General features: G+C 51.4%; 1 protein-coding gene across 5 annotated transcripts; it reads left to right on the top strand.

The window, feature by feature from the left end:
* On the top strand, positions 1-27,385 carry LOC6592261 (NACHT domain- and WD repeat-containing protein 1). 5 transcript variants are annotated; one of them, XR_003408408.1, is made up of 20 exons: positions 1-125; positions 1,156-1,272; positions 9,935-10,412; positions 10,469-10,776; positions 10,856-11,031; positions 11,096-11,240; positions 11,304-11,469; positions 13,808-14,717; positions 14,782-15,257; positions 16,659-17,106; positions 17,183-17,312; positions 17,424-17,535; positions 18,913-19,095; positions 20,778-20,873; positions 20,941-22,024; positions 22,098-22,340; positions 22,403-22,719; positions 22,970-23,048; positions 25,291-25,984; positions 26,365-27,385. XR_003408408.1 is itself a non-coding variant. In XM_026985063.1 (19 exons), the coding sequence occupies exons 3-19, from the start codon at positions 10,218-10,220 to the stop codon at positions 26,403-26,405; spliced, it is 5,109 nt and encodes a 1,702-aa protein (XP_026840864.1). In that variant the 5' UTR covers positions 1-125; positions 1,156-1,272; positions 9,935-10,217; the 3' UTR covers positions 26,406-27,385. The 5 variants fall into 5 exon arrangements, 3 of the variants coding, with proteins under 3 accessions (XP_026840864.1, XP_026840862.1, XP_026840863.1); XR_003408409.1 differs by having other exon boundaries at positions 25,700-25,984; XM_026985063.1 differs by lacking the exon at positions 25,291-25,984.
* The last annotated feature ends 578 nt before the right edge of the window (positions 27,386-27,963 follow it).

Raw genomic sequence — 27,963 nt, forward strand, 5'->3', positions numbered from 1 at the left:
GTTTGGGGCTCACAACCGGTGGAAGGAACGTCCGAGCGAGTCGAGCAGGCCAATAGCCCAGAAAACTGTGAAGGCGGGCGCGAACAAGTGAGCCGTAGCCAGCCCCCGAAGTAGCCGAGTGAAGTGTAAATAAGTGTAGCCCACCCCCAACGCCACACACGGACAGACACACACACACACACAGAGATACACACACACATGGGAGGCGTGGGTAATGGTTTGGTGTACGGTTTCCCGTGTCGGTGTCGTTGTCGTTGTCGTTGTTTATATTTGGTGATTGGAGCCCCCACCCTCCCGCTCCGCCTCTTTCGCAGGTGTGACATTCCTCTGCGTATGTGGCGCTCTCTCGCTACTGTTTAAATGGAGCTGCATTTCCCATTTTCCATCTATCAATGTCCCGACTCTGGTACTCCAGCAATATGATGCAATGTGCATACCCGGCTCCTCATGTTTCCACGGCAAGTCCTTTCGGCCGAATGAGCAACGGAAACCAATTAAGTTAGCCATACCCCGAGGAATCCACAACGCCCCGGCCGGGTCCCACTCGATCCCAAGCACTCGAAAAGTTGGTCGGGCCAGAGAGAACCCTTAAAATTGCAGCGCGCAAATTTTAATTGGAAAAAACTTGTCTAATTGAAGTTTAATAAACAAAGCACAGAAGGATCGAAGGGTGGGCGAAACGCAAATCCTGCCGAGTGCCAGGCCCCGGGCCGGAACAACTTGTTCCCGCAGTTTTGTTCTAATTTTCAATTAAATGAAAGCGACAACGAAAACAAAGGACGTCGGAAAATAAAGAAAAAATGCCAAGTGCATTGACCACAGCGGGACTCTAGCCCCAGGTCCTGTCCATTGTTCTGGTACAGCTTCAACCTGAGAGCATGGCGACCGGGGCGGAGTGGGGTCTGTTTTGCTGGTGGAGTGCCTCGGGGGTTTCCCCTGTATTTCCTTTCACATTTCTGTATCTGGAAGCAATTAAAATATGCATAAAATGCAAATGAGAAACGCCCACCCCACACCAACCGCCCCACCAACCGCCCCACCAATCAACCAAATCCCGCTCCAACACAGTTATCCCTCCGAGGGGGGGAGGATATTCTCTGCCCACTCCATTTCCTGCACTTTCCATCCAACATCTTGTTTTTTAAATACTCGCAGGGGGAGAGAAGAGTCGAAACGGCAGACGAAATACAAGTGAAAAGTGAAAGAAATTGTTGAAAATTGCCGAAATATCCGAAACTCATACAAAAATATACACCCGAGAGCTGCTGGCGGGTAAGTACTCCCCATCCATTCCGGGATCAATATACGCACGGGGGGCGGAGATGCTCGGAGATACTCGTACAATGCTTTTGGCAATTAGTTTTGTGCTGGCCAACCCGTCTCTGGCTCTCTGGATGTTTAACCCAAATCGGCTCGTAGCCCACGCGGCGTATGCGTAATATCAAGATATGCCATGGCCATGCCATCGCCATGACAAGCCACAAATAAGAAAATACGAAAAATGTAAATGAAAATGGTTAATTTTTCCTCCTTGCCTGTCTCCCGCTCCCTGTCTCTCTCTCTCCTTGTGTCCCACCCGCCATTAGCCGCATTCTCATTTGTCCGGGCAGCACATCCTTTCGATGCTTTTCATGTCGAAAATGGCCAATAAAAATGTTTACGACACACGCAAGCACCGCGAGCCAGGTAAATGCGGAGCAAAATGTTTCAAGAAGCGTTGATTACATATTAAAAACATTATCCATTACCCGCACACAGTTTTCTTTTTTTTTACGATTCGCTTATTTCATTTCCATGAAGAGTTTTATGTCTGATAATTCTGAAAAGTGTCTGAGTGTTCCCCAAGTCGTATATGCGTATGTCGGAGGGCAGCCCACGCGGCGGGGAGCGGCTCTTGGCCCTAGTGCGGGGCGTGGCACGTCCTAATTGGCAGCCCAACCATGAACTTGATGAGGGTAAATTGGCAAATAATTAATCGGGAGCTGATCACAAGTGGAATTAATTAGAATATAAGCGGAACCACGAATGGGCTGTCACACATGGTCTACGACGGAATACAACTTCCCTTTACGGCGTAACCCGGCGTAACTGCGATTTGTCCGAATTGTTGTGCTCTCTATAAATCTAAGAAATTTATTGTATTTCGTTGCCAAAGACACACTTTAAAAGGCAAACAGTAAACACCCACTTTGTGCCGCCAGAAGAAACTAAAAATGGGTCAAAGCAGAGGCCGAGAACGCTTTAGTCCGTACCCGAAATCCCTGTCATCCCAGTTCTGGACTTAACTTGGCCATAAGTCCGTTTTACTGCCCATAATATAATTGCTGTGGCTGCTGGCTCTGCCTTGGCCATGGGCATCCATGTAGCCATTAATGTATTCATTTGATTCTTGGCGCAACATCGGCATCGTTTTATTGCATCCATTTCGTTCTTTGTTCTTGGATGGGCAACGAATGATTACCCAAATGCTAGTGTAAACACTCGGGGGAAATGAGTCTGGGGAAAATTTATTTCAAATGAGTGGAAAATGGAAACTAAAAGGTGAACTGTTCCACACATACGTAAAAATCAATGAATACACGTGTGTATGTGCAAGTAAAGCCGTATAAATCAATCATAAGGATTATGCTTTTGAGTAATTTCATTTTAAATTTAATATTCCATTAGAGTGAGTCTCGTCTGTGCTCAGCAACAGAATGCTTACTGCCAAGAGCCTAAGGGAGCTGAGCAATGGGCCAAATGAACTGCAAGGATTCCATCATGGGGCGGAGAGGAGTTGGAATGGCCTGGGCATGGAATTCTTGTACAAATTTGAAGATTAAGCACTCTTTAAATTCCGTTTAAAGCATGAACATTAATAGCTTTATGAATGATTTCCGAAATTCGGTGTTTTTCGCTCAGTCTGGTTCAATTAGGTAAAGTGCGGTCTGCTGTTCGACTGGCTAACTCGCTGCGAGGGAAGTGCTGAGGGGTGCTGAGTGCTGGCTGCTGGTTGCTGGGTCACCCGGGCGTATGAGTTATGTGCGGGTGGAGCGTTTTTGTATCTGGCACACTTTACTTTACACACTTTAAATGCAAAGTGAGCGCTTAAAACTTTGGGCGAGGCGATGGTGCTGGGCGCGGCCAGCTGTCCTTCTGCGGGGCGCTGGCAGGATAAGCGACGGTAAAGTGCTATAAATCAGCACTCAAACCACTTGATAAGGACATCAGAATGGGCCCAGTCTGGCCTGACTGCAGCACTCACCTCACACATGCGATCCTCCCGCTTTCCCGACTCTTTCTCCCGCATTTTTGGCATTTTTCACAGCCGCCCGCCCTCCCAATCAGACAGAGAGAGAGAGAGAGAGGCGGAGAAAGAGAAGTGATGAAAATAGAAATTATGAACAAATGCTGACAGGCCCCACTGTAAACACATGCGGAGATCCTACGCTTCCCCCCGGCTGGACCCGTGGGCGGGGCTGCTGTGCGGAATGTTCACGTCACGCCTTTCTGGCTGGGGCAGGGCTGTGGCTCTGCGGGGGCGTCACAGTTGTTGGACTCCAGTCCGTGTCCGCCCTGGCAGTGCTCTGATTTTCCGCTGGCAGAATAATGTCTCGTTTTCTTTCGCCCGCATCTGTTTAGCATAAGGCAATCGCGAATTAGCCATCATTTTTGTTGCTGTTCTGCTGTTTCACTCCGTGGGACATGTCTGTGTGCTATCTGTGTGTTATGTGTGTGTGTGTGTGTCAGAGTGCTGCTCTTATCGCCATCGGAATAAAAGCTCATTAATGCGGCATTCGAAAGATTTTAAATATTTGCACACAATTTTGTTATTTTTGTTATTACCGTTTGCCAGACGATGCTCTGCCTGACCCCACCCCACAGAACCCAGCCCCCCGCCCACGCAGTTTATACATGCGAGCTTGTGTGTTTATGTGTTTATGTGTGTGCCTCACTTTTAATTAAATATGAAATAAGCTTGCCACCGTCCAATGTCTGCTGGGCACAGCTGGAAATGAGTGCAGACAAAGTAAACAATGAAACCTCCGGAAAAGCCTCAGCGACCTGTGGATGCTCTGCATGAAATGTTCTCAGTGTAGCTGGCCGTTACTCCTGCCATTTCCCCATTCACTTGCTGTACCCCTGATGAGAGTTGATTTGGAAGACTCGCTCAGAGAGGATCACAGAGGGAGGAGGCAAAGATCTGTTGGTATTGCGGAGTGCTGGAAAGAGTGCTGAGATGGAAAGCCCCAAGAACTCGGTAATTGCGTGGCTTTGTGTGCAGAAAAACAACAGCAAATAATGATGGAACAAGGCAAACACAAACAAATAACAACAAAATAAACCAGGCCCATACATGTGAGTATGGTAAGACCCTCGAAAGAGAGTGAGAGACGAGCTGGACAGAGCTATCCCGATCTGAAGATCTTTCTCTTTCACTTTCAACAGACATCTGGGTGTGGGTCTCTCTAGACCAAGGAATCATTCACGGGCAGAAATAGTGATTCAGGAAGTGGCAGCTGCTGGATTACATGGCCATTTTGGCACACACAAATGGAAATAACGAAAGTCGAAGAGCCACTCCAAGCCCCGTGCCTCGTGCCGGACAAAGCATGGTTGTAAACAGCAGACACGTCATAAATAAAACTGTTGCATGCCACTTTCCAGCGCGGACGGTGGGTTGGATGTGGCATGTGCTGTTGGCGTGTCCTGGTTGCTGTGCTGCACCACTTGTTTAGGGCCGTTTAATGAATTTTGGCACTTGGCGCACAACAGCCACGGCAGCCCCCTCAGTGCTGCTCAACGCATGCAACGACACGCAGCCACACAAGCGAGTCCTGCGAGCCTTGCGAGCCTTGCGAGCCTTGTGAGCCTTGCCAGGGCCCTTCGGTAAAAGCAATTTGCCGCAGAGCAGCTAGACCGCAACAGAGGCGCGTTGCAATTGCCTTGCCCCGGGCTTGTGTCTGACTTTTAGGTCAACTTTTTTGCTATGCGTGCAAATCTCTGCCCCGCAGCTCCCGTCAGCCCCCACCCACAACAAAGAGGATGAAAGTCCTGGCCTGCTCCAAGGAGGTAATCAACTTTCATGGGGATAAAAGCCACCCAGGCAAAGGACTGTACACCCATTAGGAGGGCAACATTTGCGATCGCATAAGGCTTACAGGGTATTTCCTCTATGCAATGCCCTGTCTCCCCAGCTAGCTAGCGATGGTGTTTAATATTTTATAGAGACAGCACTGCAAGAACCACCCGACCGACTCGACAGCACAAACAAACAGTTTAAATGAAAAAGAAAACTGGCAGCTACGGGCACCCGAGCACACTGCACATTTTCCGGGGCGCCTGCGAAAACTTTTCATGTTCCATTTGCAAATGAAAAAGAGCAAAATTCACTCAATACGAGTACGAGTACGAGCAGCACCACACGAGTGGGCTGGCAGGTTTCAAAACTTCGTAAACCACAATTGATATACCTCCAAGGAGCCCCTCTGCGGGTGCTGTTCTTGGCAGGACTTGCTTGCGACTTCAGGATTGCCCAAGGGGAGCAAACAAAAGGTAACTTTTGCTTCTGGGAATCAATTTCCAATTAGCCCCCCCCCCGCATCGTTGTGGTCGCATTGGAATTTAATTGGAGCACTCGCTCAAGTGCAGGAATCAAATTCATGCAAGTCGCACGCATCATTAGCTCGAAAGCGGCAATCAAACGCCCTCACTCTTGGCCATTCGACACAACAGTATCGATTGACAAATCGCATGCCATACAGGACCCTCATTCCAGTCACCAATCAAATATTATTTAATCATATTTGAGGGTCTTGCCACACCTGCCGCAGCAGCTTTGTGCAAAAGACGGCAAGCAAATCCTTAAATAATTAAATACAAAATGCAGGGAAAGACCTTGACAATCCTCTCCTCCTCGCCTCCTCCATTCCTGGCCCCTAATAATGTGCAAATACTAGAATCAAAATTGTTGACTCTCTTTGGGCCAACTTCTGTCACTGGGGGGGCGAAGAAAAAGGGCTGGTGGGCTGGTGGAGAAGAAAGCCATTTGAGCCAAATGTTAAATCTACAATAAGTTTGCAGACAGACGTAAAAAAGCGGATTCATTGACATGAAATTCGGGGAGCATTTTACGTGACAAAGCCATGAAATCGAATTTGCCAAGCGACCGGAAATGCGCTCGTGTGTAAGTGTGGGTGTGCGTGTGTGTGTGTGTTTAAATACACATGTATACATACACATGTTTGTTCAGGGAAAGGCTGAAGCCTTCTGCTGCTGCTGCTGTCTATATGTTTTTTTTGATTTATGCCGCTTTTGCCCAAGTTCTCCATGTTCGGGCCGCTCCGCCTTTTGGGACGGGCGTATTCAGGCATGAATTTCGTGAGCTGCCTCTGAAAGCTTATTTGCTTTCGCCAACAAAATGAGAGTGCGAACCAGAGCAGGACGGGCAGCAGGCGGGAGAGGTAGAAACAGAGACAAAGGCAGTGAATAGACGACAAGCGGGCCCAGAAAGAAAGACACACTTGAAATTGTTTTTGCATTTCTTCGGCCCCTCGTTCTCGTCCTGCTCGTCCTGCTCCCCCCTCCATCCTCCACCCACCCGCCTCTGCATAAATAAAATGTTAAAGCTTAAGGGGGAGTGGCACTGGCAGCAGCTGCTTTTGTGTGTTGGGAATGCGGCGACGACGACGACGACGACGACCTTCAGGTAAGCAGCACACAAAATTGTCATGCGAACATTGCTGAAAATTGAAATCACCAGAGATGTGGCCCAGAGAGGCAGGGGGGGCGGAGTTCAAGAAAGAAGCACAAGGAGGAACACAACTGGTTCAAGGGTCAGGGACTCGAGTGGAAGGATCTACAGCACCTCAAAATTGACTCTATCCAATGCAGTTGGCAGTGCTTGCTGGGTGCTTGGTTCGTTCATAAATCAGAGCCCTTGACCCCTGGCGCCCGGGCACGTACCTGATTGCAGGAAACAAAATCGAACGAAAGTTTGGCCCGTGGAGGTGGGCCCGTGGCCACGGCTAAAGCCCGATACATATTGCTCAATTTGCACGCACCCGAACCAGCGATGAGGCTGGACACCGGGGCGGAGCTGGGCGGAATCAATTGTCCCGCACAGATTTAGGGGGTGAGAATGGGCGGGCCAGGTTCCGGCAAATGGCGGCTCATTTTGTATTTATCAAGGGGCCTGGCTGGAGGCAGGAGGCAGGAGGCCCAGCCACGTCTGGCCTGATGGCGGCATAAACTTTTATTTCAATGAAAGTCATGAGCCATTCCATTCCAGCTGCGCCTCAAAAAATGAGAGGCATTCATTTCCTCTTGTTTGCTCGGAGGAGGGTCAAAGGGGAGCCAAAAGATATCCGGTACGTGGTCGTCCCCGATTATATTGTGTGTTTTTTTGTAGGTAGATCGGTATGTACCTGTTCTGATCACGCTCAGGACTCGTAGCCTTCTACACAGAAGACTTTCAGGCCTACAAAGGTAGCAGTTGCCACTGCCAGTCAGGGGCAGGGGCAAAGGGGAGTGTGTGGCTTTTGGGAATGAAATGCGACTGTTCTAATTTTGTTTCTGTCTGGCTGGCTTCCCTTAAATATTTATCCGAAAAATGGGCAGCGAAGAGGGCACACACACAATGACATGCAGAGCCTCACACTTGCACCATCGCATATATTATTAATGCTCCCCGTACGCTCCGGGTCTGGCTCCGGGTCTGGCTCCGGCTCCGACTCCGGCCCTGGCCCTGGCCCTCGATCTGTGTGGTACGGTGTGGTGTGCCGCCTTCTGTTCCTTCTGCTCGGGGCAGAAGGCACCGAGAATTGGCTGAATCGCTCGATTGCGCTGCTTCTGCTGGGCCCTGCCTGCCTCCTGCCTCCCGCCTCCCGCCACCTGCTGTCTGGCCGTGCTTCTCGGGCCCGATTCTGTTTTCTGTTCTGTTTTGGGTCCCGCCTGTTGCGGCCTTTGGCCTATTATCATTTATTTAGTTATTTATTTACGTCGAGCGAGTCAGCAGCAATATTTTATTTTCATTTTAGCTTGTGGATGGCGGATGGCGGAAGGCGGATGGCCATCCCATAGCCGTCCATCCGCCAGGATGTGAAATGGGAAATTGGAGCAATCGTGACTCCTTTGATTAGGAATATCATCCAGAGCCATTTGGCTGCTGCTCCCTCCATTCGCAGAGTCAAAGTGGAATCGTTTCGAATATTTCCTCTTCTCTGGAGCCGTCTTCCACTATCCTCAACCGTAGCTTCCCTGGCGTCCTTGGTTGCCTGGAAGGGCAACGCGGGAGTGAAGGGGATTCGTAAGCACCTCCTGCCTCGTTCGGTTTATTCGACTTTTCCTCTCTGGTACAGAGTCAAAGGGGAATTTTAATAATAATCACATAAGCTCTTCTTCTATGACCATCCAACTGCAGGCATTCCGGCATCCTCCCACTCGCCTGCCCTTCTTTTTGTTTAAAAAGGATACGGATGCCATTGAGGGCTTGCGTACAATGCCAGTGTCCCATTCAATGCAACAATAGTTGACCTACAGCAACACCCGAACAGCTCAACGCCCCCTAATGGCAGTCATTCGACACCCCCAAGGACCAACGTAACCCGCATCCAGGCACGGCCCACCGACAACCGCCCAATGGAAGAGTAATGGGAGCCGAGCAGGCCCTTGTGTTTGCATGGCGCCATTAATTTTCCACCTACTGCCCCCTCCCCACCCCTCGCCAGGCCGGAGGACATTTAGTCGGTTGACAGTTTTGACGAAACGCTCCTCCGAAATGTCGGAAATTGACTAATAATGGGGTTAATCGGCAATAACGATCAGTGCCCGACAACCTAAATTCTCTCCTCGAAGGCGGCCCACTCGAACGTATGTATATCGGATTAGAGAAGCTATTAGGCATTCGGCAAAGTGAGGCATTTACACGCGGTGCTCGAGAATCTCGAGTGCCCATCGAGGTCCTGTCGGAGGCAGAAGGAGAGCTGGCGATTGTCGGGGGGTAGTGACTACGATCGGATCTTGGACCAGGCCTAATGGCTTTCCAGGAAGTACATACCGTTTTGATGGTAGGGCTGTCAAGGCGCTTATTAAGCTGAAATTGTCTGAAATCAAACGTTTAGGGAGCCACGAGGGTGGAGCCCGATTGAAAGTGACACTCACGGCACCACCTTTCAGCGCTTGGCTTTGGGTTGGAATGGACTGGACTGGCCTGCTGGAGGAAAGGAAACGCAGAAGACTACTCGTACGTCCTGCCCTCGCAGGTCCGCAGCCGTTTGTCTAACGAGCAATTTAGCCAACTCATTGAAGCGGAATTAATTGCCATCGATTTTGTTTGGCGGGCAAAAGCAGACAAGCGACAGGCGGGGTGGGGTGGGGGCTTCATTAGTGCCGGGACCAGGACCAGGACCAGGACCAGGACCAAGACCAGAACCAGGACAGGGCTATGCCCCACTGGACACTTTTATGTGTGTTTTTAAAGCAGAGTTTATCTACTTTAAACTGCTTTGTCCGTTATTTTGATAAGTAATTTCTCCTGGAACCCCCCTGGAACCCCCCCTGGAACCGAAAGCATGTGCATACATCTTGAGGGGCACACTCCCGCGTTTGCTATGCGGTGGGGGCCTTCGAATGATTCGAATGAAACGTAGAATGTGTGCCGTGTGGAATGCTGCCTCGTGCTCGTGCCATTCCAAGCGATTTGACCAAATGTTTCAATCGAAAACCCAGTCAAATGTTAACACTTGCTGACTGGGCCAACTCGTGCGCTCCCTGGGTCCTGCGGATGCAGTGAAGGGTGTAGGATGTATCTCTGATTATGGGGGGAGGGCGCGGGAAACTTTTTTGCTGTCTCGGGCGGTCTTTTTTTTATTATGTTTTTGGGGTTATTCAAAAAGTTTCCCCTCCGCAAAAGACCATAAATACAATTTCTGCTCTTTTCAATTTGTATTTGCAGCTGAATCGAAAGGATAAACTTTTGGCACGCTATGCCCAAGACGACCCGTCGGGGTCCAAGCGGGCAAATTCGCATTGGCATACTCACATAGAACAGAAGTACATTCGAGGCTGAAGCTGAGGTCGAACATGTGCCAAGGCCTTCGAGGGCTGTTTCGAATTGCGACGGGAGCCACGATGCTGCCTGATTTTGACCAAGTCAAGTAAACCAAGTCAAGAACACACGCACGCCTAGACCCGTACAATCACAAGCGAAAAAAAAACAAACAAGACTTTTGCCGAAAATGGCCGCGCCCATCGACGAGAGTGTGCTGAACGCACTGAAGGGGGTGACCTCCAAGCAGACCCGCCTGCCCAAGCCGCTGCTCATCAAGATCTATGTCGCCAGCCAGAAGCAGGAGTTCAACCAGGAGCGCCGCATGCTCCTCGAGCTGGTGGGCCCCGAGCTGCAGGGCCTCTACGACGACCGCCAAATCGAGGTAAGTCCTACGTCCAGTGGACTCGCTGACCCATTGACCCGCTGGCCCTCACGCAGTTGGAGTTCGTGGACATGCACTTCGGCACTGGGGCGCTGGAGGTAAACCAGCTGGAGCGGGATCCCTATCTGCTGCAGGACTACCTGCACGAGATCGACACCTGTCATGCCCACACGAAGAGCGTCTTCTTTCTGGCGCTCATCGGCGACGGCCTCGGACGCCTGCCGCTGCCCACGCACCTGGACGAGGACATCTATGCCGCGGTGCTGGCCGACCCTCAGACGACGGCCGACCAGGAGGCTCTTCTAGCCAGGTGGTACGAGATGGATCCATCCAAGGTGCAGCGTCAGCTGAAGCAGGACTATCGGTGAGTGAATTGCGATCCCACAGCTGATGGCCCTCTTTCCATCTGTCCATCTGTCTATCGCTCTGGTTTCCCCCTTCAGAGTACTGCCCATGGACGACTGGCTCAGCGAGTCCCAGCAGATGCAAAAGATGCTGGAGCAGGCGCTGCAAGGCTTTGTCCAAGGACCAGGTGCCTCGGCGCGATCTGCAGACTTCCTGAAGCGGGTGCAGCAGCTGAGGCGCACGCAGATCGAACGCGAAGTGGAGCAGGCCATGGGTGAGCACTGCAGGACCTGCTGTATTGTAGCCCTTCACCTAGCACAAACCCGCTCTCTTTGCAGCCCTCTCCAACGAGAAGATCCTCGCCGTGTTTCGGGAACGGGCCGCCCAGTGCAGCAAGCGGGATGTGGAGGCCAATGACCGGCTTCGGAAGATCAAGGACGAGCTCACCATGAACCTCTCCACGGACAATCACACAACCCTCGTGTAAGTCTCTGCCCAGTCGGCTGTGCGAATGGCTGTCTCATTCTGGTTATTCTCACCGAACAGGGTGCCAGGCAGCGCCTCGTGCGAAATGATCGACCCGGACAACGAGGACCACGAGTCCTATCTCAGCAAATTCAAGAACAAAGTCACCGACAAGCTGCGTCTTCTAATCGAGGCGCACATCACCAATGATCCCGATGTAATCAAGGGGAGGAAAAAGACTGTTCAGGTAAGTCAAATAGACCCTCTTCCACTCTTCGGCACGCTTATTTAATCAACAACAAACATACATACCTGTGGAGGCTCTCAGAAGAGAGTCTGCGTTATCCAGTCCCTAGTTTTCACAGCCTTTTGGTGACGAGCCTATGACGAGTGCGAGCCTTTGTGTAGACTGCCTGCAGATGAATCCATTTCCTAGAATTAGAAAATGAAAGACGTCTTAGCATGTTCATACGGATAAGGATACCTAAGCGCTCTGCTTGAGAACAAAATCTTTTTCTATAGGAAATCGGATGGCTTCTGGCTCTGGTTTTGCGCAGGAAAACAAACTGACCTTTTATTCTCATCTTTTCTACACATCCCGGACCAACTGAAATCAAATAAATGGATGGCCTGCACTGAACTGAAGTGGTTTCCACTTCAGTGGCAGTGGCGTTATATTTCTGGATTCCGGATTTCTGCTCTCGAAAAATTGCATATTAAATCTGGTTACAGATACCCTCCGCCTCCGCCTCCACCTGCGCTCCGATATCCGGTAAATCTGAAACCTGAAACGTATCGAAAACGTTCGGCGATTGCAATTTCGAGCGAAATTCAATTGCACTGCACGTGTGCAGGAGTATCCCACGAGCATCCTTCGAGCATCCTTCGAGTATCTGTGCTTGTGGCTGGAAGAGTATGCTTTGCATATGACAGTTGTCGAAATTGGGTTTAAAAGAGATTTCCTGCAATGAAAACCCATTGCGATTGAGTTGCCCCAGTGGCAGGGAGCAGGCGAAACATGTTGGCTCAAGGTTTCAGCTCCGCTTTCCGTTGCAGTTGCTGTTCTCATTGCATAAGGCATCCATTGCGTCCTGGCCCACTCTGCTGGATGGCTTTTGTTGAAAGCATTTAACATTTTAGCTCGGTCGCATCCGAAGGACGACGCGCAACGTGAACCGGTCCGGGCCATTAGCGGACGTGGCCTGGCCTTTCGCCCGCCCCCTTCGCACCAGCTCTCTGACATATTAACACACTTACACTTGGGCACAATGTAGCCACGCCCAGGTCGTCCCCTTGTTTGCACTTAACGGTGCAGCAACATGAACTGCACTCAGTCCCGGAGCCCCCGACCCCCCAATCCCCCCCGGCTTGGATAAGAGTGTGGCTGCGACAGTGGCAAACGCATATCCCTCGTCCCACCCACTCTGACAAAATGTTGTGGCATTTGTAGCCGCAACCAAGAAATATGCAAAGTGTTGCCCCCTCCTCCTCCTCCTCCTCCTCCCGTCCGACTGCACCTGCGGCTGCTGCGGCACGTTGTGTGAGCAACTCTTGTGTGGCGACCTTTGGCACTCGAGCGAAATGAAATTAAAGCAAGTCAAATGCCAACTAATTAAGCAGCCACCTTAAAGAGCGATGGATAGAGAAGAGGCGGGCCAGTCGGGGTGGGGCTGGGTCCTTTCTGTCCTCTCTGTCTTCACTGACAGCTCCTGGCAATATTGATTTAGTTGCCCAACCCTCGAGAAATGCATTACACAGAAGCTGTCAAATGAGATTTGCCAGGCAAAAGCTGCTTACAATCAACGGGGACTTGAGCCGGAGACTGAGGCTGAGCCGGAGCAGGAATATGATCCCGGCAAGGACACGGTGACTACTTGTTAGTGGTACACATGCCACGGCCAGACAAGCTGAGGACCTTCCGCCACTCCACCCCGCTCCAGTCCATTCCATTCCACTCAGCAGGTGGCACAGTGGTGGCAGGTAAACAAAGTTACGAGGCAAGCGCGCTGAATGCCACTCACATTCAGACTTATGGAGATGACGACTACGACGACTACGACGACGACGACGTTGATGATGTGGCGAGGTGGTCTGCTCCTCGACAGGCCAACCGGAAGCGGATGATACCCTGGCATAAACATATGTATATGTATCTGTATCTATGTAAGCGAGTCGTGTGTGCGTCGGCGGTAAGTAATGAATGGGCACTGAGGGGTCCCGGAGAGCATCTGGCCCGAGAGGAGTTCGAGCGGTGGCAGGAAGGATGTGGGTGGGCTGTTTTTGCTAGGAGGCTGTGGGGCTGTCGGGCTGTGTGGCCATGTGGCTGGCACATCCAATTACTGGCCCGACCAGTGACGGAGCCAGCTCAAAGGCTATAAAATAAATTTCTATGCAAATTATTTGCATGTGTGTGAGCGCATCGGATTGCGCATGTAATCCGAAATTGCAATCTGTCAAAACTACGAGGACCTCGTCTGTTTGTCAATTGCATTCATTCGATGTTCCAGGTGAAATTCGTACATTAATCCCTGCACGAGTAATCACCAAGCATACATGAGTGAAACGCAGTGTTTTTTCGGTTGCAGGAAATCTTTCACGAGCACGCCACTCACCTGCGCATCCTGCGCGATCATGTGGAGGGGGCGGCCCTCATCGAGTCGCGGGTGCCACCGCAGCTGCGCCAGAACCTGATGGCGAACTTCAGGAACGGCAGCCGGCATGCGCCGTACTTCATTTGCGGCTCGGATGGCAGCGGCAAGAGCGCCCTGATCAGCACCCTGTACGGGCAGGTGGCCAGCTGGTTCGTCTCGACGAAGGTCCACCGCGTGATCCGCTTCGCGAAGGCCACGCCGCGCTCGGCCTACAACCTGGAGCTGCTGCGCGTGATCTGCCAGCAGATCTCGATCATCTTCAACATCCCCGAGGGCTACCTACCCAAGGACGCCTCCTTCGATCCGCTATACATCAGCACCTGGTTCCAGAACCTGCTGCGGCGCGTCGAGGACATGAGCAACGACGTGCTGTTCCTGTTCATCGACGACCTGCACCTGCTGAACCCCCTGGACTGCGACATCGTGACCGCCCTCTCCTGGCTGCCCACCTCGCTGCCCTGGAACGTGCAGATCATCTGCAGCTCCACCACCCCCGTCGAGCAGCTCAAGTTCACGCCCATGCAGCGGGACCGCTTCAAGTCGGCGGAGTACCAGTTCGACCTCAACCTGGGCGAGTACGCCACGGAGCTGCGGCGGCCCCCGCAGTGCGTCTCGGACGTCAGCTTCGTCCTGTACGTGGAGCAGCAGTTCGACGGCCTGGAGCGCCACTACGGCAGGCAGGCGGTGGGCAGCCTGGCCGCCTACATCACCTGCTCCGAGTACGGGCTGAGCGAGACGGAGCTCCTGGAGCTGCTCATGCCCACCGACGATCCCGAGTCCCTGATCGACACCAGAAGCGGACACTTTAGCTTCGCCACCTTCAAGAAGATCCACAGGGAAATGGGTGAGTAGTCACCATCGATGTGGGGGCTCAATGGCCAATGGCTCCCGGGTTTCTCTTCTTGCAGACAAGCTCCTGCTGCTGCACGACAAGATCATGTCCGGCAAGGTGCTCATCCAGTGGCGCCACAACTACTGCGCCGTGGTGGCCAAGCGACGGTACATGGGCGGTCAGAGGACACGCAACCTGCACATGGAGCTGGCCAACCTGTTCTTCCCGCAGGACGAGGACGAGAGCACGCTGGAGAACGAGTCCACCCAGAGCGAGAACAAGTCCGTGATCAGCCTCAAGGACACGCTCAGGACAGTCTGCGACCTGCCGCACAAGGACAGGGAGCGCGAGAAGGACAACGTCTCCGCTGGCCGCAAGTCCTCCTCCACCCACCACAACGACGACACCTCCACCTTCTACAACCCCATCGCCGCCGACGTCAGCTACAGCATGCGGCACGTGGAGGAGAGCTGGCACCACCTGATGCGCTCCGACGACACGACACGCTTCAAGCAAATCGCAGTCTGCAACTTTGATTTCCTGCTGGCGGCGGTAAGCTCGTGGCACAGTTTCCGTCCCTCCCCCAATTCCCCAATTCCCCATTTCCCCAATTAGTTTCTGGGGAAACCGATTGGAAATGCAATCAACTCTCTGTTTTGCTGGCAGCTGCTCCACATAATTGCCTGCCTATTGTGGCAATCAAATTCGATTTGAAAACTGGACAGAGTGCACTCTTTGTTCACTCGGACGGAGAGCAATGCAAATAAGAACAAAGTAGGAGCATCATTCATACATACGAGTGTAGCCATAGTTCTGTAAAAAGGTCCATTCGAGTAGCTTTCGAGCTACTATTTCTCAATTAGTGCTGGAGTGGCTTTAAATGGCCTGCTCTATATTCGGCTCAGCTGAAATGGTACTCTGTTTGGGGCCAACAGGGATAACCACTCTGAAACGGGTAATTTATTAAATTTGTCTGCTCCGACAGCTAGTTTCAGGCGCCCATTGGGCCCATTCCGAGAATGTTTAATCCAACTAAGCCCCGTACAGCTGTCTCCGCTCCTCGCCGTCTGCTTGCCCCATTTCCTGTGCGGCAGGGGCCACAGCGGGGAAAGTTTGTCCTCCTCGGATTTCATTTCGTTTCGGCTTATTCATTTATGCAGCCACTCATTTATTCAGTCCGACAAACTCATTCGGATCTGCGAGGCATTGCATCCAAATTACGCGACTCTGTGCGTGTGTTTGTGTGTGCGTGTGCGTGTGTGTGTGAGCCAATCGAATTAACGTTGTTTTTTGTGTTGCTTAAAGTCCCTGCAATATGCATTTCATGATGATTTCTCACCGTCAACAACAAACAAACTGACAAAAAAGAATAAAATGCACCAATTTTCAAATAAATAATGAGCACCGATGACAGAATTCCATCCACAGCAAGTCTGCCAAACAATTCAGATGAAAGAGAAATAAAGGTTACAGACCCAAAGTACTCTACTTCTGTGCCAAGTCCTTTGTATCCTTTCTATGGCCGGACATACCCTGCGATAGGGTAAAGAGGGAACAAAAAGCCAGAGAGCAAAGTAACGAGCGTCCAGCAACTTGGACATTTAATTAAATTAACTCTTTTGTTTGTTGTCAGTTGCATTCAGTTCAAGAACACAACGGAGGCTCGATAAGAGCCGCACAAACTTTAATTAGTTGCAGTCCTTCAAGAGACGAGATTTAATCGAATTTCCGCATCTTTGCCACGCTCCTTGGCTCCTTGGCTCTACATATGGCCAGGGTCTTCTCTGTTGAACTCAATTTAAATTAACGCAAAATCAATGCCAGAATCGAGCTGATAGATGGAATATATAATCCTGCTGCTCCCATTAATTTTATATAGTATTTCAGTATGAAATATCGAGTGAGAGAAGATCTCGTGGAATAAACTAATTGATTCGCCCCACCCCGATCCAGGTACAAACGGTGTCGATCAGCTATCTGCGCTGCCTGATCGAGCACGTCCGCTGCTATATCCTCGACAGGGACATCGAGCTAATCTACTACACGATCCGCAAGTCCAGCGACGTGCTCACGCGCGACCCCATGCAGCTGGGCTCCCAGCTGATCTCCTGGCTGCGTCCGATCAGCGAGCACGACGACGACGACAACTCGCTGCTCAGCATGACGGTGCGCTCGGCGACGGCCTGGTGCGATGGCTACGCCGTGCCGCTGCTGGTGCCGCTCACGGGATGGCTGCCGGCACCGCTGCCCTCGCAGATCCGCACCATGACGGTGTCGGGCACGGGCGTCATCCGAGCCGTCTGCCTGGCGCCCTCGAGGCAGCACCTCATCCTGGCCACCAGCTCGGGCGAGGTGCAGCAGTGGCACATCATGAGCAACTCGCTGGAACACATCTTCAAGGGTGAGTCTCAAGTGCCTAATGTCCTGCCATTAGGCGAGCTAATCATGCGACTCCATTTGCGATAACGCCCCTCTAGGACACACTGCGGCAGTCACGTGCCTGCTGGTGGCTCCGACCAGCGAGCCGGAGCTCCTCCTCACCGGCTCCGAGGACACCAGCGTGCTCGTCTGGCACGTCTCGCAGCGCGACCGTCGGGCGCACATCAAGTGAGTGCTCCCTCCTCCATTGCCCGCTGGGTAATTTGTAAATCTCTGCAGGCGCAATTTATCCATCTGCCCCCGCTTTCTGCCCCGTCTTGTCTCCTTGTCTCCTTTCAGCGCCCACACAGCCCCCATAACGGGCGTGGCAGCCGGGGTCAATAACACGCTGATCATCAGCAGCAGCGAGGATGCCACAATCGCCATCACGGACCTGGCCAGCGGCAAACTGGTGAGCACACAAACACACACACACAGCTCTCTGAGGTCCTGTGACTGGGGGAACAAGAGGATTAGTTAATTAAAAGAGTAAAGAGAATCGAAGGATGCAATTGTGGTTGCAAAGGCTACTCTTGGTCGGCATCCCCTATCGAATCTATTAAGTCCTGTCTTTGAATATGAGGTGTCCACGAACTGGCCTGAAGTTCGAGCCTTCCTGCCTCTGTGGGACGAGCGTTCTGATTATATTCGATTGCGTCGAGCACTTTCCATTTGGCAAATGGGAAGCTAATTGCAAAACCGCACCGCAAACCAAATCAAACAGACCAAATGCATAATTCCTCTGTACGAGGACCGCTGGACATCTGCTTCGAACACACGACATGTGAGCCCTCTCACCCCTCTCGTCATAGGGAAGACAAGGTCCCAACAAAGGCGAGGCTTGGGTTGGGATGGGGTTGGCCGACATGTGTGCCCTGCTTGTTGAACATGAGTTTGAGCGGCAGCCACGCACTTGCGGCTGTTCTGCGTCCCGAACGGCAAATGAAGCGTGGCAGGAGCCTTCCCGGGGTCGAGTTTCACCCCGTCACCCCTGCCCTAGTTCTGCTGCGCACCCACCCCCCCACCCCACCCCACATCATCAGTCATACTAAGTTGATATTTCAGAGACGAGAGGCAGGTATTAAACTGTGATTACGCACAATGGCCCGTGTTTGCATACCAAGTGCGGATGTGTGGCGCGTCCTTGTTCTCGTCCTCGTTTCGGTGCTCCGCCGTCCTGTTGACACACATAGGCGTACTCGTACTCGTCCTCGTACCCGTAGAAATTGGATTTATTGCCACTTGGTTGCCCCCGGGCATCTTTTAAAGTCAATTTCGCTGACTTGGCTGCCGCACAGAAACGTAATTGGCCGTCAGGAGGTGGCGGGGAATCTGTGGAGTCACTGTGTGTGCATAGTACCCACGCACATATGCACACGTGTGCAATTACGGGCGCCTATTGAATTAATTAAAATATTACGTATACGCAGCGTCATGCTGACACTTCCTTTCTCTGTACCGCCATTTTTTAAAGTTTCGGGTTAATTTATCAAAGTTTTGGCATTTTCCCTGGCTTTCCTGTGTACTGCCCTGAAGAACATCGCGTGCCAGCAGATAATTAACTTAATGCATACAAAATGTGACACAGCGATAAGCTCTGGCAGAACGGAACAGAGACAGGGAACAAGAACAGAAAGGATATGCGGCGGTAGCGCATGTCTCACGCAAAGAAAGCCCACCCCTCCTGCCCCCGATTCATATTTAAAGAGTATTCGTTTAGTAGACCATAAAACCAAATTACATTCAATGTCAGCGGCTTGGTATGACCTTATTTTTGGTGTTGTTTCAGAAACACCGAATCAGCCACCATCGCGGCCCTGTGACCGGGATCCTGGTGGCCGGAGCGTGCGATGTCCTGATCTCGGGCAGCCACGACCGAACCATCTGCGTGTGGAACCTGGAGAACTTTGCGCTGCTGAACACCATGCAAATGCTGAGCCCCGTCCTGCGCATCGACATCTCATGGAACTCGGTGAGTGACTTTCCCATAAACATCAGTCCACATCATTCGCCGCTTCCCGGGGGCTACAAATCTCAATCATTTCGAAATTTCTGTTAATTGATAATAAGGAATGGACCTAATGGAACGGAATAAGGAATGGAATTAATTCATAATTCTGAGTCACAGTCCTGCGGCCTCGTCGGAAGCTGGTTGCAATGTTGGGACTGATATTAAGTTGAATGGAAATGAGTACTTCTCAAAGTGGCAAAAGTTTCCATCTCAAAGGGGGGAATCCCTTTGAGCTCGTTGCTCTTCCCAAGCTGGAGTAAAAACAACAGGAGGAGGGAGGGGGGGAGTCAGCTGAGCCACCAGAAACGAGGGGCTTAAAGCACATTCCACTTGAGCGAAACTTTTCCAAGTAAAGCAATAGCGAAAAGCGCAACTTAAGCGCAACATAAACAGAATCAGTAGGAGAAGGAGGGGAGGGGACGGCGGAGGGGAAATATAAATGGAGGGAAAATATCATTTCCGGCATCGAACTGCGACTCCATGTGCGCAATTTAAAGCCAAGCACTGGATGGATAGATGCGGATGTGAATGTAGATGCGGATGCGGATGTGGGGAGTTTCGCTTGGAAACGTAAGATAAAGCGGAGCGACTGTGGTTGCTGTGTGGCAGATTAGGCATGGGGAGCACGAGATTCTAATATGGGACTTCGGCTTGGGACGCATTACGCGTCAAATCCTTTGTTGTCAATCAGCTCGACAAAATACAGACCAGAAGCTGCCTGCCCGCTTGGTACATAGCTGGTAGCTGGTAGCTGGGAGAGAGTGGGGATATGGCTATGGTGTATATGTATGTGTTGGCTTCCATCAATAAGTATTGCATACTTAGCGGCAATTTGGCACGCAGCACAACATCAAGATACCGGGTCGATATTGGGATTGGGGCGGGCGACACCGTGCTGAAGCCGGGGGACGAGCCATTGTGTCACGTTTCGTCGACGTCTTTTGTCAATGGCAACTATGTTTCGCCCTCTCTTCCTCCCGCGTGATGGCGATTGATGCGTGCTCCCATTTACATCACTGTCTCCTGTCTCCTGCCTCCTGCCAAAACTGTCTCCCATTCGCGCTTCCATTTATCCAATAAATCCACAGAAGGCAGACAACAGGAAACCAACTGTAATTCAAGGTGTCCTGCGATGGGGATGGGGTCTGCTGCACTCACAGTCCTACGTCCTATCGCCCTTTGGAGTCTGCCTATCTGTTAAAGCCAAACTCGAAAACCATAGAGCAATCCTGTCAGCAATCCACTCCTGGGCCTTGCGGTCTGCAATCGAAAATTACGTTTCACACGTTGAAAATTGCCTATAAGCAGGCGGAATAACAAGCACATCATCTCCTTCAGTGGGGCAATTCCGGGCACAAATACATATACTCAATGCACTGAGGAAAAAGGTTCGTCGTTTCGAATCATTTTTCACGCCAGCTTAAACGGGTTAAAGGGCAGATAACTCTCCGATTGTTTCCTTCAACGAATTGCCTGGGGCTACTACTTTTGGTAGTGTACTTCTGAGGAAGGGCAAAATCGACAGGGCATGGCCTTTGGCCTGCATCCTCTGTGGCTCTGTGGCCAGCCAATGCACCTGCAGATCTCAGAAATTGTAACTCTCGAAGCGCATTGAATTGGAAATTGTAATGGTCTCCTCGCAGGTATTCCTCCTGGCCCTGTGCGAGGACAATGCCCTCTATGTGCGCACTCTGGCCACGGGCAAGGAGCTGCACACGCTCAAGGGCCACAAGTCAAAGGTGAGTGGGGGTCCGTGCCGGAGGCTGACGAACTGTTATGATTCTCCACGCCTGCCTCCCCTTGCAGATACGGACCATTTCCATTGGCAAGGACAGTCAGCGCTGCGTGGTGGGATGCGACGATACGCGAGCCCTGATCTACGACATGCACTCCGGCAAGCTGGTGCGCTCCATGCCGCCCAACCCGGGGCCGGTGACCGCCGTCTATGCGATGGAGAACGACGACTTCCTGGTCACGGTGGGCGGCAACAAGATCACGTTCTACTCGTTCCGCAACGAGGAGCTCTACGTGAACCCGTACTCCCGCAACCCGCGCCGCAAGCGCAGTCTGAAGCGGCACGCCCAGGCCCAGCGGTCGCCCTCGACGACCCTGCCACCGATCACGTGCTTCGACCTCTCCCGCGACTCGCAGCTGATGGCCATCGCCTCGGGCCGCAGCGTGCACCTGATGCGCATCAACACGCCGGAGTACCAGTGCAGCCTGGAGGGGCACGCGGGCGTGGTCAACTGCCTGAAGTTCGCGCCCAACGGAGAGTTCCTCACCACGGGCTCCGACGATCGGCTCGTGCAGGTGTGGAACCTGGCGGCCACCGAGACCATCAACACCTTCAAGGGGCATGCGGCGCCGGTGATCAAGGTGGTGGTGCTGATGGATTCGCTGCGGGTGATCTCCACGGACCGGGACTCGCTGCTGCTCGTGTGGATGGCCAGCTCGGGCAACCTGCTGCAGACCATCCAGGGACCCTACAAGAGCCTGGTGGTGACCAACAACATGCGCTTCGCCGCCTCCAGCAACGGGGACAACACTCTGAAGATCTGGTCCCTCACCCAGGAGGACGAGAAGTACTCGGTCTCGCACTCGGACGAGATCACCTGCTTCGAGATCAGCGCCGACAGCATGCACATCATCACGGGCTCCCGGGACATGTCGCTGAAGGTATGGCAGTCCACGGGCGGCAAGCTCAGCCAGGTGCTGGTCGGGCACAGCGACGCTGTGACCTGTGTGGCCGTCTCGGTGACCAACAAGACGCAGGTCCTCTCCGGCTCCAAGGACACGAACCTCATCCTGTGGGACCTGCTCACTGGCGAGGAGGTTCACACGCTGGCCGGACACTTGGGTCCAGTGATCGGAGTGAAGGTTTCGGCAGATGGTGAGTCCGCATCCCCGCGTCCCCCCGTGTCCGCCCCCAGGGCTCCATCTAATGCCCTTCCTCTCCCCTTCAGGCTCCACGGCTGTGTCGGGCAGCGATGACAAGACCTTGATCGTGTGGGAAACGAAGCGCGGCCTGGCCCTGACCTCGCTGCAGATGCACGTGCCCTTCACCCACTTCGACATCAGCCTGGAGGTGTCGCGGGTCCTGGTCCAACTGGTGGACAGCTACAACCTCCCGGTGATCTGTCTGCACAACACCCCGGCGCAGTATGTAAAGCTGCCAACGTACTCGGGACCCACCAAGGATGTGGATGGTCTGCCTCCGTCTGTCACTCTTAGCGGCCTCTGTAATCCCGCATTCCGATCTCGCTTTCAGATCTCCGGCCGCAGGGCCCGAAGCGCCAGATGAAGCGCCTGCTGAAGAAGGAGGTCTCCCTGGACACGTACACCTGGCAGAAGAAGTACGGCCACCTGACCTCATCGGTCATGATGGCCCAGGTTGACGAGCGCCTGAAGCGACGCTTCAGCGTCTCGGCCAGCATGGAGGAGATCTCGAAGATCGCCGAGAACAAGACGGGGGCCTCCAATGCCAACATCGGTCCCGAGCAGGCCGCTCTGGCCCAGTCGCAGCACTTCGACCAGCTGGAGGCGCTGTGGAACAAGCGGTCTCCGCCCCGACGCCGCCACAACGCGGTAAGTCGATGCTCCACGGAGCAGCACAGGCCTTAGCCACTGTTCGCTTCTGTACTCGTTTCCATGGTAGTAGATGGCGCTCACGATTTGGTTTTTTGGTTTTTCTCTTCCTTTTCCTTGCCTTTCTTTTTTACTTTTCTTTTCATTTCATTTTGCTTCGTCTCTGTTTGCTTACACATCTATATGAAATCGGCAAACTGCAATTGTTATTCAACGTGTAATTGAACCTGCAACATGCACCACGCATCAGGGTCTGTCGAGACAGACATCGCTGGTGGAGGACCGGCTCGAGTCGTCGGACGACGACGAGTACCAGGACGAGCGCGCAGGTATGTTGTCAGCCTCCTACGACCACATCCACCTCCTTGCACGCTTGCCTGGCATCCGCTCCCTGAACGATGCATGGAAGACAAACAGTCTGCGAGTGCCGAGAACCAAGTTCTACGTGAGCACCCCCCCACAGACCAACAGCAGCCAGCAGCTGAACGCGACCAGTCGGACAGAACCCCCCTCCTCCGAACAGAACGCCGACAGCAGTGCGACCCTCCACCGGGTGGCACCCGACTTGGTGAGGGATCTGCTACACCCGGCCCCCTCACCGGCAGAGTCCCCTCGGCTGATCACTCTGCGCCAGTTCTTCCACTGGCCCAGCCTGAAGTCGCACCTGATGCGCGGTCAGCGCCAGAGGAACTGCCTGTCCGTCCAGCCACACATGCGCCTCAACCCGCCGGACCCCCTCCGACCCACGCCCATCATCGTGGTGGAGAACTGTGACAGTCGCAATGTGCAGCGCCTGCGCACCGATCTTGTGCTGCATCCGCAGTACAGTCGCGCCTCATTCGGCCACATTGAGGCGGACGAGCACGAGGTTCCCTTGGCCAAGAGGTCATCTTCCTCGAGTGGCGGCTACCTCCACCGCCGCTGGCACCTCCTGCGCCACAAATCCCCTTCCGAACGGAGCGGTCCCAAAGCCAAAGCCACAGCCAATTCCAATACGAACTCGAGCTCCCAAGAGTCAACAGCCACTTGCAACGAGTGTGTGGCTCAATGACACCACCACCCGACGAATCCCTCCTTACAGCCACACAACCACTCTAGCCATTGCTCCACTGCACCACACGACTTTTGTTCTCCTGCACTTTTATCCAACTCTTTACTCTTTATACGTACTATGTAGTTCTGGCCATGCGTAGATGCTCCCGACTAGTCGAGTCGGATCTATTTATTTTAATAAAAGTTACCACAATTTATTTGGTTTTATTTTGCGTGCTCGTTCATTTGTTATCCCCAATTATCAGTACCAGAATGAACCACAGACCCACAGGCAGAAGCCAGGTGAGTACACTTAGCGAAACATCAGTGAAGATGGAACGACACTCGGTCAACAGGGGTCCTTAGTTGCTGGTGAATTTCGGAAAGGGAATCAGCGAGGATTTTCTCATAAATAAAAATGTATGATTGTTTCTTTGATTCGACCAACAATCAAGGGTCTCCGAAAGCACGTAGAAACATGGGAAAATATTGCAGATTGAAGCTTGGGTTTTCTACATAACAGGACTTCAAGGGCAGCCCACATATATACACATTGTTATATATTTTCCAAAGTATCCTGCCAGAACATTCAGCTTTTCACTGTCCCCGACGCTGGGGGTTTGATTTCTTTCTGCTTGTCCGTTAGCGGAGAAATGTGGAAAAGTTGATAATTAGATTTTCCTCGTGAAATGGCAAACCAACAGCATCAATTATTCGACTGCAAAGGGGTTTTCATAATGCTCAATCTCCCCCAATCGGACCCCACCCGACCCGACCTGACCGGACCACTGGGCGGACTCATTTCTCAGTTGGCGAGGCATGAAATTGCAATCAATGAAACTGCAACGCTATTAACTCGATAGGCAAAGTGAAGGCCAACGCATCGCTGGCTGGATAATGAATTGAATTGCCCGATTTAATCGAATTAAAATCCATCCAAGCCTAATGGGAGCGAGTCGGGTGCAGGCAGGGCCCGGCTGGGGGTTCTTTCAGATGTGAAGGTGAACGTGAACCGTGCTCAGCCCAGCGAGGTAAGCAGCTGAAAAGGCGTTCTCCAAGCTCTACTTTAAGTTCATCAATTCAATCCTACTCCTCAGGCATGTTTTGCTCTCTCTCTCTCAACACGTCAGAAGATCCAGCAAAGCGAGAGCGGAACTCGCTCCTTTGTACCATACCACTCGTACATATACTCGACCATCTGAATGTAAATTGTTACTTGATTTGTTAATATTCGTTCTATACATACTCGTATATACGTGCATTTTCACCCACCTCCCAGACTTCTCGAACCTCATACCGTTCTCCGCTCTCTCGATGTGTATATATGTATATGTATATGTATACTATGTATCTATATATTTTTGAATACCTACTCGTTGAATTTAAAGTTGTTGTCATGTTGCCCAGACGCACAGTTGTTTGGACAAAATTCCGCTCTTAACGCAAATGAAAATGAAGTTCCCATTTTCCATTCCAACAACCCGACCAAACCACAACTCCAAACTCTGAAATGAACCAACAACGAAACACCAACAACAGCCAACGCCCACAGTTCGAAAACCAGTTCCCGCAGCTCCCTGCACCCATAGACAACTGTGAAATGTGAACTGTGAACTGTGCACTGTGACCGCAGTAGCAGAGCATCGTACGGCAGGCAGGCACCAACCCAACAGCTACATATACGTCGATAAATATTACAAAAAACCTAACTAAACGATAAAACATGTTTACTCACTAACGCACATACTCGTACCTATGCATAGATCTACAATTACAATTATGTACAATTGCAAGGCAGAAATGTACCCCCTCTCGATTGGCATTTCACTACCTAGACCTAGACCTCAGCAAGCACCTCCAAAAAAAACGGCACGGCACTGTCCAAATTGACGAACCGACCCGATTCGGCAAATATAGAATATTTTGTGATTTTGTTTTCTGTTTTTAGACGACTTCGACGATTTCTTTTAGGGGAAACCCATTATACCAGATAAGATACTCGTACTCCTGCATAGGAGACACGAACACATACTTTCGAACATGTACCTCAGGCAAATGCTGAACCACTTTTGAGAACTCTACATGCAACTTGCAATATATTGTAGTACAGAAAAACCAAAACAGTTTATCCAATATCAGAGTTATAACAATAATATTAACCAAATAACGACACAAGAGTTGATTTGCACTAAGCAGACTGCACCTCCAAAAGCTGGATCCGAAAACCAATCAAGTAAGTAGACAACCAGCTAAAGAGGCATAGATACCACGCCTACGTACCCCTTGGCAAGATTCAATTTATAGCCGGCTAGAGCTTGCCCACCCCCACCTTTGATTTGGCCAAGAGTTGCGCCAGCTGGAACCAGCTGGAAGTGGCGGTGGTTCCGGCTGAACTTCTTGAATGTCTGTCCCGTGCAATTACTAGTAATATTTATTTGAAATTATCCACTAGATTTGAACGTAACGTAACCGAACTTAGAACCCCGAACCCAAACCCAATCCAGTATTTCAGTGTTAGGCATGTCACTAGAGTAAATAATGGACACGCCAGCGATCGAGCACTCCATCTAACCAAAACCTCCTTGTTGTTGTTGTTGTTGTTCCTTTATTCAGATCACTTCGCTTCAGGAGGAGGAGGATACCACAAGGGATAAGGCCTGAGCCGGCAGCAATTAAACCTCTACAATTAAGCAATTAAGACACATTAAGAAACATTCCAGAAGTTTCCCGAATCAAGCAAGCAATAAGAAGCGTAACGTAACCAAACCAAGCGCCACAATTAGCCGCCATCTTCCCTGGAGTCGAGCTTGGACTGGGGATCCCTCCCATTTGTGTGTAGATGAACGATATTTAATCAGATAAACCACCGTCTCAGACTTTGTAGGAATTATAGCATTAAGTGAGCCAATTTGGACATTTTATTGTTGTTGAGTGTTTTATGAACTAGTACACTGCATCTGCATCTGCATCTACATAATTATATAGTACCACTTAGGAATAACGTAGAATCTCTTCAAACGAGGAGTGCAAACACACTCTCTCTGAGGGGCTAAAAGCGTAACTATGCTTAAAATGAAAACCAAATACATACTCGTGCATGCAAAAACACTAATACGAGCACGAGCGAAAAATAAACTGTCTATAATAAGCCCCCACTTGAGTCCCAGCCGTGTAGGGCTCCCTCCACAGAGTACCCGAGCAGGGTGGAGTGCCCTCGGCCCCTGCGCCTGGGACTTGCACCTCCCTTGGAGAACTTCAATAACTTTCTGACAATCAGAGGTTCTAGCCTAGAACGAAAAAATATTGATATTTCTACACAGATATTTCTATGCATGCCACAAGTGAAACTTTGTTAAACTAAGAAAAAAACCTACACACATATGTCTACGTTCTGCGTAGTGTAGTGTATTGTAGTGTAGTGTAGTGTAGTGTAGTGTAGTGTCCACCAGACGTAGCCGAACATCTCCCGAGGAACTGTGCATCTGGACATGGCTATGGACTTGGATATACATAGATATGATAGCACACATACGCATAAACCTATATGGATCAATGTACACACACACACACCGTCTATGTCTATTAAACCGAAATAAAACTCTACTCAACTTTTCTGCGAAACGGCAAAACACAAGTCCTTTGAGTTTTTCTTCTGGGAGAGAAATCTGCAGATCGCTGAACGCCATAACTACCGATGAACACGTCACGGTTCGGGTTTCAGGGCGCCTAATTGGTCACGTATGGTACATGCAGCGAGCTGACAACGATTGAGGATGAATTTGGTTTGACTTGGATTATTTCATTATGCATTGCTTTCATCTGCCATTCGCCACCATCCCATCCTCTCACATGATTCCACGCCCCAGCTGCAGGTCGCTCCGATTGTTTGTTGGCAGTTTGAGGCCATTATGACACCATTTTCCGAGCGAATGTCAAACAAAAGCCAAAAGCGTCACATCAGCAAGCACTCCGCATGGGATGTGCTAGTGGCATAGGGGCAGTGAGGAAGGGCGAGGGGGACTGCGACAGACAGAAGGATAAACCGCAGACTCTGCCATTTTGTTTGCACTGTCTAATGAGAAAAGTTTGCGGAAAGCATTGACAATGAATGCTGCTGATAAGAGAGCGGCGGGGGGAAGTTGAACAAAAGAGCCAAGAGCCACAAGGCGGGAGGCCTCCATTCGTTATGTGCCCTCCTGACTGTTCGTTCCT

The sequence above is a fragment of the Drosophila persimilis genome, unplaced genomic scaffold, assembly GCF_003286085.1.
Source record: "Drosophila persimilis strain 14011-0111.01,24,50 unplaced genomic scaffold, DperRS2 tig00000002-arrow-pilon, whole genome shotgun sequence".
Taxonomy (NCBI): domain Eukaryota; kingdom Metazoa; phylum Arthropoda; class Insecta; order Diptera; family Drosophilidae; genus Drosophila; species Drosophila persimilis.